The sequence below is a fragment of the Conger conger genome, chromosome 6 (assembly GCF_963514075.1).
Source record: "Conger conger chromosome 6, fConCon1.1, whole genome shotgun sequence".
In the NCBI taxonomy this organism is placed as follows: domain Eukaryota; kingdom Metazoa; phylum Chordata; class Actinopteri; order Anguilliformes; family Congridae; genus Conger; species Conger conger.
The window spans coordinates 16,019,852-16,033,048 of record NC_083765.1 but is presented as its reverse complement, the minus strand read 5'-3'; the positions used below and the strand labels follow the sequence as shown (position 1 = coordinate 16,033,048).

General features: G+C 42.5%; 1 protein-coding gene across 2 annotated transcripts in view; it reads right to left on the bottom strand.

The window, feature by feature from the left end:
- The window catches only part of LOC133130319 (talin-2), a 115,896-nt gene that overhangs the window by 43,820 nt on the left and 58,879 nt on the right, over positions 1-13,197 (bottom strand). For both annotated transcript variants that reach the window (XM_061244808.1, XM_061244809.1), the window contains exons 11-21: positions 11,422-11,577; positions 10,033-10,134; positions 8,789-8,865; positions 7,881-8,061; positions 7,176-7,289; positions 6,660-6,768; positions 5,704-5,912; positions 4,832-4,930; positions 4,395-4,562; positions 3,340-3,634; positions 2,000-2,166 (exon numbers count right to left, since the gene is read on the bottom strand). In XM_061244808.1, the coding sequence (XP_061100792.1) occupies positions 2,000-2,166; positions 3,340-3,634; positions 4,395-4,562; positions 4,832-4,930; positions 5,704-5,912; positions 6,660-6,768; positions 7,176-7,289; positions 7,881-8,061; positions 8,789-8,865; positions 10,033-10,134; positions 11,422-11,577 (1,677 nt within the window). The remainder of the gene's footprint in view (positions 1-1,999; positions 2,167-3,339; positions 3,635-4,394; positions 4,563-4,831; positions 4,931-5,703; positions 5,913-6,659; positions 6,769-7,175; positions 7,290-7,880; positions 8,062-8,788; positions 8,866-10,032; positions 10,135-11,421; positions 11,578-13,197) is intronic.

The window sequence follows — 13,197 nt, the reverse complement described above, 5'->3', positions numbered from 1 at the left end:
TAACGACAATGTTTAAAAGAACTGCCCTCCAGATCCTGATTTCACAGCGCTGTATACAGTATAACTAAAGGGCTTGGAAGCAATTGAAAAAGAGGGACATTTATAAAGGCATCGTTATAGAGAATCCTGAAATAGAAACCTGCGGTCTAATAATGAGTTGGAACTAGACAGAAAGATAAATTATACTCATCGATACACAAGAGTTCATTAGTTCACGTAAGCTCTTCAATTTCCCACGCATTAACCACTCAATTGGAATCCCATGAGACTTGGACATGGTTCCAAAGTGAATGTCCAATATGGAGGAAAGTGATCCGGCCTTTGGTCATACTGTATGGGGCAGCTCTTACAGCGTCCATACAACTATGGATGTTTTCTCCTGTGCACACTATGGCTGATGTAAAGCAGCATAAAGCACTGTCTGCATTCTGACAGTTGCCAAGGAAACCATCAGAGAAGATTTCCCACCTCCCCTTGAAAAAAGGCAGCGATATCATGATTAATGCGTCACAGATAAAAAGCATCTAACAAGCCATCAGCTCACGTTTCATTTGCCTACTTCACGCAAATTATGGCTTGGTCATTTACACTTGTCTGCAGTGTTGATGTGACTATGAATAACTGGAGCTCATCTAATAATATTTCTCCACTAAAATGTACTGCTAAAAAAACTACAGGCCTGTGCAAAAGATACATTCCTCCCTGTCTGAAAAATGAATGCTTGGGGATTCTGGGTTTTCACCCGATAGTACAAAACCAATAGCAATACTTTCCAGATCATAAACCCTTTAACAGCAAAAACACTAAAAGCACACATTTTTTTATTCATGTATTTTTTAATTGTGTCCCAAGAAAAATAAAATCTCAGGTCGAGCAGTTCTCTGGTTTCAGATCCAACAAGTCACAGTGTCGTGCTGGACACACCTCCTGCATTTACCAGAGTTGAAGGCAACACTTTACAATAATGTTACATGAATTGGCGTTAATATACATAGTTAACTAAGTAACTACTGATAAGTTAATCTGTCCAGTTTTGTAAATGTATTTGCATCCAATTAACCATTAACAAATACATGAACATGAATTAACTAATTATAAGTTTATCCTACGGTCGGCTAATGTATGCACATTTACTGTATGTAGCTAATCCATTAGTTAGTAGCTAATAAATACATTAATGAAAGAGAAGTTAATTCCATGATTAATTAATGTCTTTTTCCATAATTAATTTGACATTAGTTACAGTAAAGCCAATCTGTGCAACCTTATTACATTATTGGCATTTTGGCAGACGCTCTTATCCAAAGCAACATACAGTTGATTAGACTAAGCAGGAGACAATCCTCCCCTGGAGCAATGCAGGGTTAAGGGCCTTGCTCAAGGCTGTGCGGATCTTATTGTGGCTATTAGAACCACCAACCTTGCGTGTCCCAGTCATTTACCTTAACCACTACGCTACAGGCCGCCCTGTATGGTACCTTATGGTAAAGTATGACTGAGTTGAGAATTTCTCTGCACGTGGGTCACTACCACAAAGCTTCTGGGACTAGGCCACCAGCACAGGTCACCACGGGAACAATGCGCACGCAGCTCTAGAGCTCACATGGCGATGGTCACATCCACGTTAGGTTTCAATGTGATGATCTGTACTACTGTGAGGCTCAGAAGAGCGTAGCTCTCCAGGGTACACAGGATAACAGGCCCACGACACCCCCCAGTACAGCTTGTGCCAAAGTGGAAGTTCATTTCCCGCCCATTCATTGGCTTGCACAGTGTAGTTTCTCCCTCTCCTCTGAAGCGATTCTTATAGAAACCTAATTACAAATTATTCCAGACTAGGGACACATACCAGTTCCTATTCTAGATTAATTCACAATTTTATAATTTAACACCAGACTTTCTGATTGGCACACAGTGTGAAACAGCAGCTCCTGAGCAGAAGGGAGCAGCTCCCCTCTCCGTCCGTCATCACACCCTCCCTCCCTCCTCATCCCCGTACCTTGGCTGCCTCCACCATCCTGGCCGTGGCGTCGGCCAGCAGCTTGGCCGCAGCCAGCAGCTTCTTGGAGTTGTCCACGTCGACCTCGGCCTCGGCGTCGGACCGCATGGCGTTCACCAGGTCGGAGGTGGCCTGAGCCAGAACCCTGGCCTGACGGACCATCTCCCCTGCAGGACACAGACCCGGACGTCAGGGCATGGCCTGCGGCACACGGCTGGCTCAAAGCATCAGAGGAGCGCGGGTTTCTCCGGCTCACTAACTGTTCATCATTCATTTAACTGAGGCAGCCGCGCTACCGCTCGAAAAGCAGCATCTGGACCCAGCATTCCTCTGACGTCTCCATCTGCTCACACCTTCTCAGGTTTGGACTGAGAACTCATGTTCTCACCCAAATTTATTTTTACATTACAAACAAAAGAAACTGCACGTTTGTCATCTGATGAAAGATTCACAAACTCTTTTGCAAGTACGAAACATGGACCCACAGCCTTACACCATTACATTAGGTTACAGCTCTGAGTAACTACTGCAGTTGTTAGTTAACTATACTTTATGTTAACTATATTAGTAAATACCAATTAATATCATCGTTATAATTACTAGTTCTATGGTTTGTTGATGTATAATTATTCATGTAACTAAAACATTAGTTAGTAGTGATGGGGCACTTTCATTTGTACATCATAATTTCATGTTAGCAACTATGTTAGTTATTGCTGATTCATGTAACCTTATTGTAAAGTGTGACCCAGCTCTAGACCACAATCTTTACAGAAGTAATTGATTACTCGAAGCAAAATGAGAAATAGTATTTGTAGTTGTAACATACAAACACATCGTGACATATTTATTTGGTTCTTATACTGGTAATTGCTCTTAAAAACCCAGGGGGAAAAGTTTGTCACATGTTTTTTGTTTAGTTTCAAAGCCCTGTTAAACCTCATTGGTAACAGATTTCACATTGTGCAGTGGTTTCATATGACATGTTTTCCACAGACCTACTAGGGTTGACTGGACTGCAAGATTCTTCAAACTCAAAACAGTATCAAAACAAATGCTGCAAGCTTTTAAAAACCCCAAAAATTGAATGTTTGGAAGGCCAGCTAAAACAAAAGCCTTTCAGCATTACCTTCAAGTTGAGTGAAAACAAAATACAATTCTGATCCAGGAGTTATTTCCACAATGCTGAAGGGAAATAACTAGGATTCACTGTACCATTTTTAGTGGTAAAATGCACTTAAGCAACAGAAAAATATGCCAGGCCGGGGAACTAGTGACAACCTCCCGGTTGTCAGTGGGCCTCTGCTATCTGGACCGTGAACCGCACGCGGTGGACTCACCAGCATCGCCCATGGAGCTGAAGATGCTCTCGGTGACGGTCATGATGGTGTCGGTGGCCTGGTCGTAGCGGCCGATGGGCTCCCCGCGGCTGGCATAATGGCGGACGTGCTGCAGGAGGTCATTGAGCGCCTGGCTCACCACGCTGGCGGCCGCCGTCACCTGCTTCAGCAGCTCGGCGTCCTCGGTGGCAGAGTGGCAGGCCTTCACACAGCCCTCCACCGAGCGGTCCACCAGCTTCCCCGCCTCCACCAGCTGCTCCTGACACACCGGCGAGCTGATGGTGGGACTCACCACCTGAAGGGAAACGCACACAACCCTGGCTGTTCATATCCCACAATTCACTGGGAGACACAAACAGAGCTGGCCCCATGGTTTACCATGGGCCATTAAAACGGAATCTTTAGCCACGACAAACCAAGCAAAATTTCAGCTGATATTTGTTTAATCATGCCAAAAATGTGCTGTATGGATTAGTAGAACCCAACTTTGAACCCATTCTGAGTGACAGAAGATTATAAAACACCGTTGTTTCGCATGTTTCACATCTCTCTCTCTGTTGGTATTATCTGGGTTTAGTTTTGCTAATAATGTATTAGTTGTGGGGCTAAAGGACAGGATAATATTCATTAAAACATCAGTACGCCAACATTCCTAGCACATCTATATTCTACAGCATTTCTTTTTTGGCGGTATATTTTATATTATTTAATTTTATACGTATTAATATATTATGTGTATAATATAATATTCATACAAATAAATGTAATATATGTAGATCTTGGAATGTGTGCCTTTACAAATTTCGGTATATATAACAATCTGATTATTGGTGAAACTTGCAAGTAATGAAAAGAAATAAAACAACATGCTTTAGTTTAATTACAATCAGTTTTCGTTTTTTTTTTATTTAAAGACTTTGTTGTTCCTTCATCAATGAGCGACGGGTAGAACGGAACAGGTGAAAAGCATGGTGGTTTAATTTGGTGATTTCCGCTCTCTGACACCCTGTCCTGGCCGTGCCCCAGGTCTGTGTGAGGGGTGTGCGTGACCGTACCTTGGCACAGGCGACCAGCTGTGAGGTGGAGAGGGCGCACTGCGTGGCTGCCGCGATCACTCTGTTCTGCAGAACCGTGTCCTCGGCCACCTGGGCCACGTTCTTGGCCTTCAGAACCAACATGGCTGCCGCGTTGGCCACTGCTTTGGCCAGGTTCATCAAGATATCCTGAAAAGCACAATGGACATGTGACCAACTAAAACGAACAGGGGACTAATCATATTCATATCATATAAATGAAAAACTGGAATTCCATTACAACAGGATTTATAGACTTTTCACTCCACAGTGTAAATACAGAGTGAAAATAAGGTTAAAAACAGATATACTCTGTATATATATATATATAAACAGAGATACTATATAGGATTTTTTGTGATTTAAAGAAATGCAAGATAAGCAGCATGTGACTTGCCCACTCTGAAAGAAAGACAAACCTGGAACCTTTCATCTGTCTCGTTCTCTCCAATTTGGCGGAGCAGGTCTCCGCTGGCTTGACCAATGCTGCCTGCTGCAGTCAACACTGTCTGTCGAGGCTGTGAACGAGAACCGCACGTTTTCACCCGAGTTATGCTATCTCCACTGTCTGTGTTTTTGCTTGGGGATAAGAAAAAGTGGCGACGCATCAGTTGTGCTCCGACGGCAAGAGTTGAGTGGCTACCTTCAAATAAGACACAATCAAATAGAGGAAGCCAAAGAAGCAAGAGACTCAATTTATAGTATAAAAATAAACTCTATTATAATGAAACAAGATGATTCAGCCATAGCTATCATTGGCCAAATTTGTATTTTAAGTATTATAATAGTGTTGGGGTTAGACTCTGACTTATTAAAGTAACAGCGCCGTTACTACTCTGTACTACCCAGCTACATTATTAATTTCCTTAGCAATGCCCACATGCAGAAAAGATTACACAGGTAACATTTTGTATATCATTACTGCTGGATATTCACAGAAGACATTCAGGCTAAGCACTTTGCCCAAGGGTATGGAATTTGATGGCATGCCAAATTTACACTGTTACCATATTTACCTCACTCCAGTATCCCTTCCATCAAAAAACAACAGTAAATCAGCAAATTCATCAGCAGTAAAAGCCTCTGAAATCTAAGATATATGGAAGAAATAGATTGCCTTTCAGGACAAAAATCCAAGTCTCTTTTGGGGGGGGGGGGGGCGATAAAATAAAAATAAATAAAAGAGAAAAGAAAAAGAAAGCAATCACTGTGTCAAAAATAAAGTGCAGTACATTTCACGCAGAATGAAAGTGCACCTCACGCGGGGTGAATGTGTTCGATGGCTGCTCACCTCTCCAGAAGCAGGCTCCACGGCGTTCAGCAGGTCTGACACGGCCCCGGCCAGGGTCCTGGCTGCCCTCATCAGGTCCTGCCCGCTGCCCACCTCATCCTCCATCAGGGCCGCAAGCAGCTTCACACCCTTGGACATCTCCGTCAGGTTGGAGGAGATGGTGGTGATGGCGCACCCGACTGCGGTGTAGTCTGTGTCCGTGGGGTCACCTGAGGTGGAGGGGTGGGAAGATCGGGGTAGGTAAGTCTGGATGAACCCGTCCTGCGGACCCTTTCTGCACACTCAGTCTTTAAAGGGGATCTCCTCCATAAAGGACAGGTTGGTCATACTCAACACCGTCATATTCAATCACACATATCTGACAGGGGTCTCACAGCAGGGAGATAACAGATTCATAGAAACAGCCATGGCAGTACAAGGTTTCTGCAGACCAATAGATGAATGCAAAGGAGGAAGTGTTGTGCCACCAAACAGATGGCTGGTCCACTGATTAATATCTTACAGAGGGCAGCATGGCATTGCATCAGCAGGAGCCCTCTGCCAGCTCTTTCAAAGCAGGAACACTGAATATTCATTAATGGAAATAGTCTTTAGGGCCTTTAGGGAAGGCTATGTATGATCTGTAAGGCAACAAGAGCCCAAGAGACCCTGAACAGAGATGAGTACTTCACATGAGAGACTAGGGTCTACCCGGTCTAACTCACACAAGCACATTTCAAGAGAACAAGATGGAATGCCCCTGAATAAACTCCAGCAATTGCTGCATGCTTACGGCGTCTATGTTATTCCATAACATCAAACTGGACGCATGAGGGGTTGTTTCATAGACAATTTCTTTAAAACGTCCCTTTGAAAACAAGAAATGATCGGCTTGCGTATTAATAGCATCAAGGAGAAACCTGGGACAACATTATTAGCATTAACAAGCTAACCCAGCATCAGTAAACCCTGTTCACCTGCAGTCAGGTTGACCACGGAAGCGGTTCCAGCGGTGATGGCATCCACCTGGGAGTGGATCTCATGCTTGGATTCGTCCACCTTGTTCTGCACCCACACCCTGGATGCCTGGCAGGATAGAAGTCACAGAAAGTAAGAGGAGATAAATCAGACCAGGAATAAAGATTCACCTTACCCATTCTGCCTATAAAGTCTTTTACAGTTACGCCAATCTTTACCGTGAAGGTTGCTGTGTTTACCCACAGTGAACCTGCCTAACCCACAGCATTCGCAATAAAAAAAATATTTAAAAAAAATCAATAATCCATTAATAGCAAGCGTACCCCCATATAAAAGGCTACTAATATTGCTCCACAAACACCATCCAGTGTTAAGGGTCCACAGGATGTTTTGTATCAACTTGAATCAACTTTGAGCAGCTTGTAATGCGTGAAAGGATTTTCTTTGCTACCGGCAACAGCTTTACAGACGGGAGAGTGGATGTTCACACACAGTTTGAGGCTCTGTTCCCTCACCATGTCCTGTCCCAATGGGGGCAGGTTGTCCACTTGGCCAAGGTCAGCCTGGGCTCGTTGGACAGCCTGCATGCTTGTGTTGATGGTGCCCATGAGAGCCTGCTGGGCAGAGCTCTGAGAAACCAAACAGAGAGGGAGGGAGGGAGGGGGAGATGCAGAGAGGGAGAGAGAGAAGACACATTACCAAAGCACAAGCTCACAGAAAAAAAGAAAAGAAAAGAAAAAAAACACCACAAAAGCTCAACTCCAGATGAGTAACCAAAGCTTGCAGGTAAGCAGCTGACTTGACTCTGGCAGTGTATGCCTTTTCTACGTGGAGCAATGCACCTTCAATAGCTCCTTCAGCTGCGTTATCGCCTGAGATAAGCACAAAATGCTTTCAAAAGCGACAACCATAGATAAGCAGAGTGAGAGCCGCAATTTTATGAGTCTACTGTACAACTATGAGAGTATAAATCCCCTGGATTCCAATAATTTGGCTGGAAATACCAATGTATTTTTAGATTTGCCTTTTAAAGAGTCAATGACATAGAATGCGCTCCAGTCATCCAAGTGTACACTCTTTCTCTCTCTGAATAGTGATGTATTGAAAGCAACACAATTCCATGTTCATTATTGATGGTTTTTAACCGTGCCTCTTGAGGGCAAAGTGGCTGTCAGTATCACGGTCTTTGTGCCCTGTATCCCCAGTGTGGCAGTGCTCACCAGAGGGGGCATGTGTCCCCTGTGCATCTGTCCCATGGTGACTTGCTGCTGGGCGGAGGGCATGGAGCCCATGTTGAAGCTCTCTGGCCCAGCAGAGCCCGAACGCATTACAGCTGGCAGAGCCACGGATCCATGCTCCACCCGACCCACACGGTTAAACTGCTGCTGCAAGATGGTGGATCTGAAGAAGGGAAGGAGCAACAGTGTGAGACCCTCCCTCACTTCTGGTCCTCCACTGACCTGACCTACAGTACCATTCAGTAGCAAAAGCAGGCCATTATTTCTTCCTTTGCAAACACTAAATCAATGTAGATTTCAGACTTTCTGACGGAACCTAATTCCATATTAGTTCCTTCTTCTGAATACTTGATTGATTGACTAATTAAAGACTGGAACCAAGAGAAAACGCCAGGTTCACAAATGATAGCACAGCAAATGGGGAGGAGAAATCGCAGTTCAGAAAGAATTTAGTCCCAATGACTACATTTCCCATGCACTAATAATATTACTACGAGGCCCATAGCTCTTGATTGTAGAAGGGCAGAGGAACAGTTTGAAAGTTTGGCATCTCTGGCAGAGGAGTACTGGGAAAGGCAATACTGGGAAATGACTTCCGCTGTTCAATGATGGCCACTTGCAGATAAATCTACTTGCACACATAATTAAGGATGCAGAGATAAAGGCTTTGTTTTTCCGGAGAGAAACAACCATACTTCCCTTACTTAATTTTTCCCCAGAGCATAAGTAAATACACACAAGAATGTGGTTACATGCACAATTAAGGACTAATCCGAAGCCTCTTTGCGTGTGCTGAGCTGTAGAGGTTTCGATCGGCAAACGTCCCTGTGGACTGGCTCACTTGTGTGACCCATACAAATAATGATGGCAAGTTACAAAAATGTCCTCACTTCTTTGGGGAGACTGATTCTTCCAGCATTGTTGATTCTTCATCACCTTCCAAACCAAAACGGTCTTTACTCTGCTTCTGCAAAACAAGATGGAGGCTCACATTAGATTCCTCTCAATATATACACTAATCAGCAGCAGTGTGAGGTAAGGAATCAGGCTTGTAACGTAAAGGCTGCCGGTTCAATTCCCATGTAGGCCATTATACCCTTGGTCAACATTCCTCCAGTATACACTCAGTGAGCAGTTTATTAGGTATTTAATTACACTTATTTTTTTAGACTTATTAAGTCTTGTGCTGCTGTAGCCTATCCACTTAGAGGTATATCGCTGTTTTTTGCATTACTATCACTTTCCTGTCAGCTTCGACCAGTCAGGCCCTTCTCCTCTGACCTCTCTCATTAACGAGGCATATCTGCCGGCAGAACTGCTGCTCACTGGGTGTTATCATTATAATTAATTTTTGCACCATTCTCTGCAAACTATAGAGACTGTTGTGCGTGACAATCCCAGGAGATTAGTCGTTTCCAAAATACTCAAACCACATTGTCTGGCACCAACTCTATCATTCCAAATTCAAAGTCATTTAGATAACATTTTTGATCTGATGGTTGATGTGAACATTAACTGAAGGTCCTGACTCGTATCTGGCTCTGTATGATTTTACCCATTGCACTGCTGCCACACGATTGGCTGATTAGATAATAGCATGAATAAGTAGGTGTACAGGTGTTCCAAATAAAGAGCTCAGTGAGTGCACATCCAGCAGTACAAATGGACACTATACTGTATATAAAAAAAGTAGATGAGGAAGGGCATCTCCTAAATGCCAGTAACGTAACGGGCATACATAATCCAACCACTGCTCTTCCTAATAAATAAGAGCATTAAAGGGCACCTAAGGATGCTTATTTAAGATGATATAACTCTCATATTAATTCACAATTTAACATATGTATACAACTGGAGCTTTACGTTCCTTTCAAACCACAAGCAAAAAGGTGAAATACTTGCGTAAATTATCAAACTGAACAACAGGGAAATATACTTGGATTCCATTGGTTCTTACCAAGCTTATGAATAAATGCTCATTATGTCCAATTGTACAGTTTTTTTTGTCATATGTATCATCACCATCACAGGTGCCTTATAAATTGTAGATTTACTTTCGAGGTTTTCCTTACAAAAACCTCAGAAACCAGAAGCAGTGAAGTAGTTATCCTTCAGTCCCGCAATTCCCACAAACCTTTTTAAGGATAATGTCAATGTATCCTGCAATGAGCTGTGAAATCTGTTCACCCTCAGTGGTTTGGACTGAGTAGTAGCTCTCCTGGTACTCTCCGAAATCCTGTATAATTCAAAGAATCAATATTATTCCCCCCTCAGGTACACCACATCCAAAACTGAGAGTACATCACACTTCTTCTCTAAGAAAGAGGCAGTAACAAATAATTCACCCGAATTACAGAATTACAACCTTGAGATGTGAGGTTCTAATGATAGAGGGATAACCAATTACTACTTTCTATTATATTATCCTATTTTTTGTGCTTAGTCAAGGCCTTTATCCAATGTGGCATACATTACATACAAATGTTTCACACTTTTCAAATGTATTCATCAATGACTTATGTAGTAACGTTCATAATAAGGGTAAAACAGCAACCTGTAATCTACTGAACACTTTTATAGAGTAGTGAGCACACATCAACCATCTGAAGTACAATCCCATAGAAAGCCTGCTTGTAACCATCAAAGCTGTGAGTGTGTGCACTCTAGGCATCTTAACAGTGAGGTGGTGATGGGGGAGTGGGGTGGGGGCTGGGGCTAGAAGTTCAGGGTCAAACAACACTCCCACTTCCTGCAGACACTCCCTTAGCCGTTCCACTCTGGAAGATCTGACTCATGCCTCAGGCAGAGAGGACGTTTTACAGTCAAAAGGTTGCCTGAAAATGCCCGATTCTGAAAGAAGCTCAATAATAGCCAGGCTAGAAACCAGACAAGTAAGCAAAATTTAGATCCACTGTAGCCTGTAGTTGATTGGGTCAGAAGATACATAGTTCTTAAACTTAGTTCTTAAACATTTAACATGACAATACATTTGGAAAAACTGAAAAATCAAGGTCTGAAAAGCCTGAAAAACAATCATGTATTATTATTATTATGATATACTGCATTCAATATACATATGTCTGGCAATTTTAGTAGGGTCAGTGTGATTGTGGAGATCAACAGTAATAGTTATGTACTGGCTGTTGAGGTTGGGAAAAGTGATGTGTTCAAGATGTGCAGTATAAGTTGCAAGGAAAGGTTGTGGAAACTCAATACTGTAGGTCTACAGCTTGTTCTCTTAGATTTTAAAAGGGACTAACAAGGTCACCTAGTGAAGCCATTTCACAGCAGGTTTAGCGCACACATGAGATCAAGGTATAGTATCTTTCTCACTGACAGTAGAAAGCATTGCATTGATTTTTTAAAAATGAAAAACTGTTTGAACTTACAGCTCAGTGGAGTAAGACACAGACCCTTCTGAAGGTGATCTTATGATGTGTTTATTGGCCGATATATTATAGATATTATAGATAGCAGTAATTGAAATCCAGGAGGAGACATGGAATATGCAGATTGGCCCTACCAACGTGAAGCTCTTAGGTGAGGCTGCCCATCTCTTCACTGTGGTCAGGGGCCACTCCTGCACCACGTCTTTGGTCTTCTCATCCACACGCAGGACTGACTCTTTGGTAATCCCCAGCAATCGTGGGACTAGCTTATTCTTACTCTTCATTTTTTCCTGAAAAAAATAAAACATTGCTCACAGAAATATCTATTTATTTGCTTTTTGTGTCATCCAACATAATTAAATATGAAATTTGTATAGTGTTTCTTTCGATCCTTCTCTCACTAGCATAAGCACTGACATTTTATATCTCACTGGCATACAGTACAGCAGTCTCTCTCTCTCACTGCTTGGCTATAATATCTCCTCTGCTATAGAGGAGTGGCAAGGATGACATCTGGCATATATCATTGTGATGCCTTGTAAATTCACAATGTCATTCTGATTTAAAAAATAAAATCCACTTATTAGGAAACCAAACTGCAATCTGATGAGCTACTATTGACTGATGTTGCAAGAACTATTAACATGTTGATATTCAAGAATCAAGAACAATGTGATCAATGACAAGGCTCTTTGTACTGGGAGTCAGTCTGTCTGTGGACGACTCCAGAGGGAGGCAAAACTGGGCTGACATAAATGCACACAAGGGCTTTTTTAAGATGTCACCCCTGCTAACTTAAAGGATTAGACATTTGGTAGCATTTTCATTTATTTACAGGGCTCGACAGGCACAGCATCAGTGATGCCCTGGTCTAGCCTCTGAAAAATCACTGCACCAGTTCAGTTTAAACTTGAACCGGAGCACATCCTTGGCTGCCTTCCAGGGCCTGAACTCTGCAGGCATTTTGTGTTACAGAGTCAAAAATACCTTGTAGTGCTCCAGGCTGGGGCTTTGTTCTAGGTTCAACAGATACACTGCCCAGATAAGAACAAAGACATGCAGCCTGGAACATTAGGGCAACAAAGGCATCCATGATGATCAATGTTTTTCTTCTCCAGAACAAAATGAAAATCTATATTTTACTACTTTATGCTAATATGATCCGTTCCGGGTGCAAAATAATTTACACCAGTAACATACAGTACTTTTGTATCTATGTACCTCTGCCATCAATCACTAATTTCACCGTATAAAGTACAATGTATGAAAGGTGGCTTCAGATTTCAGTGGGGTTGAGAGAAAAATAAGAATTATTAAAAGCACTTGAAAGAAATGGTGAATTTATAGTGCATCCCGACAGCCAACTCAGCCACTGTCAGAACTCCAGCTGACAGCACAATTTATTACTGAGCATATTTCAATTAAATCCGCACAGGTCCAATTCAATGTCAAATGATACCATGTCAAGTTAAGTTCACTGCTACACTGGTCTACATTACTGAGGTTAAGAATCCCATATAAAAACTTCAGAACAACTGTCCAGATTGCTAAAACGACCAAAACCCCTGTGCTCTTAATTATAGAGAGGGTTATGTTGTTAATCTAATATTATTGATGTGTTCAGAATTAACACAATTAACACAATTAACACAAATATTTTCGGGGAAGGGCTTCTGTGTCTACCCTCTCTGTGGCCTTTTACAGAAACAAGATGAGAGTTTTGAAACATCTGGTATGCCTGAATTTTATTGCTCAGGTAGTATGAAATTCTTTCAGACAGCTTTCATTGGCCAGAAGGCACGTTCCCCTCCCTAAGAGGCGGCCAAAATTCCTCCGCAAACCGAGAGGATATCAAGACCCAGGGCAGATTGGCAGGAGGCACGGCAGAGAATGTAATGCAGAGGAGGTGG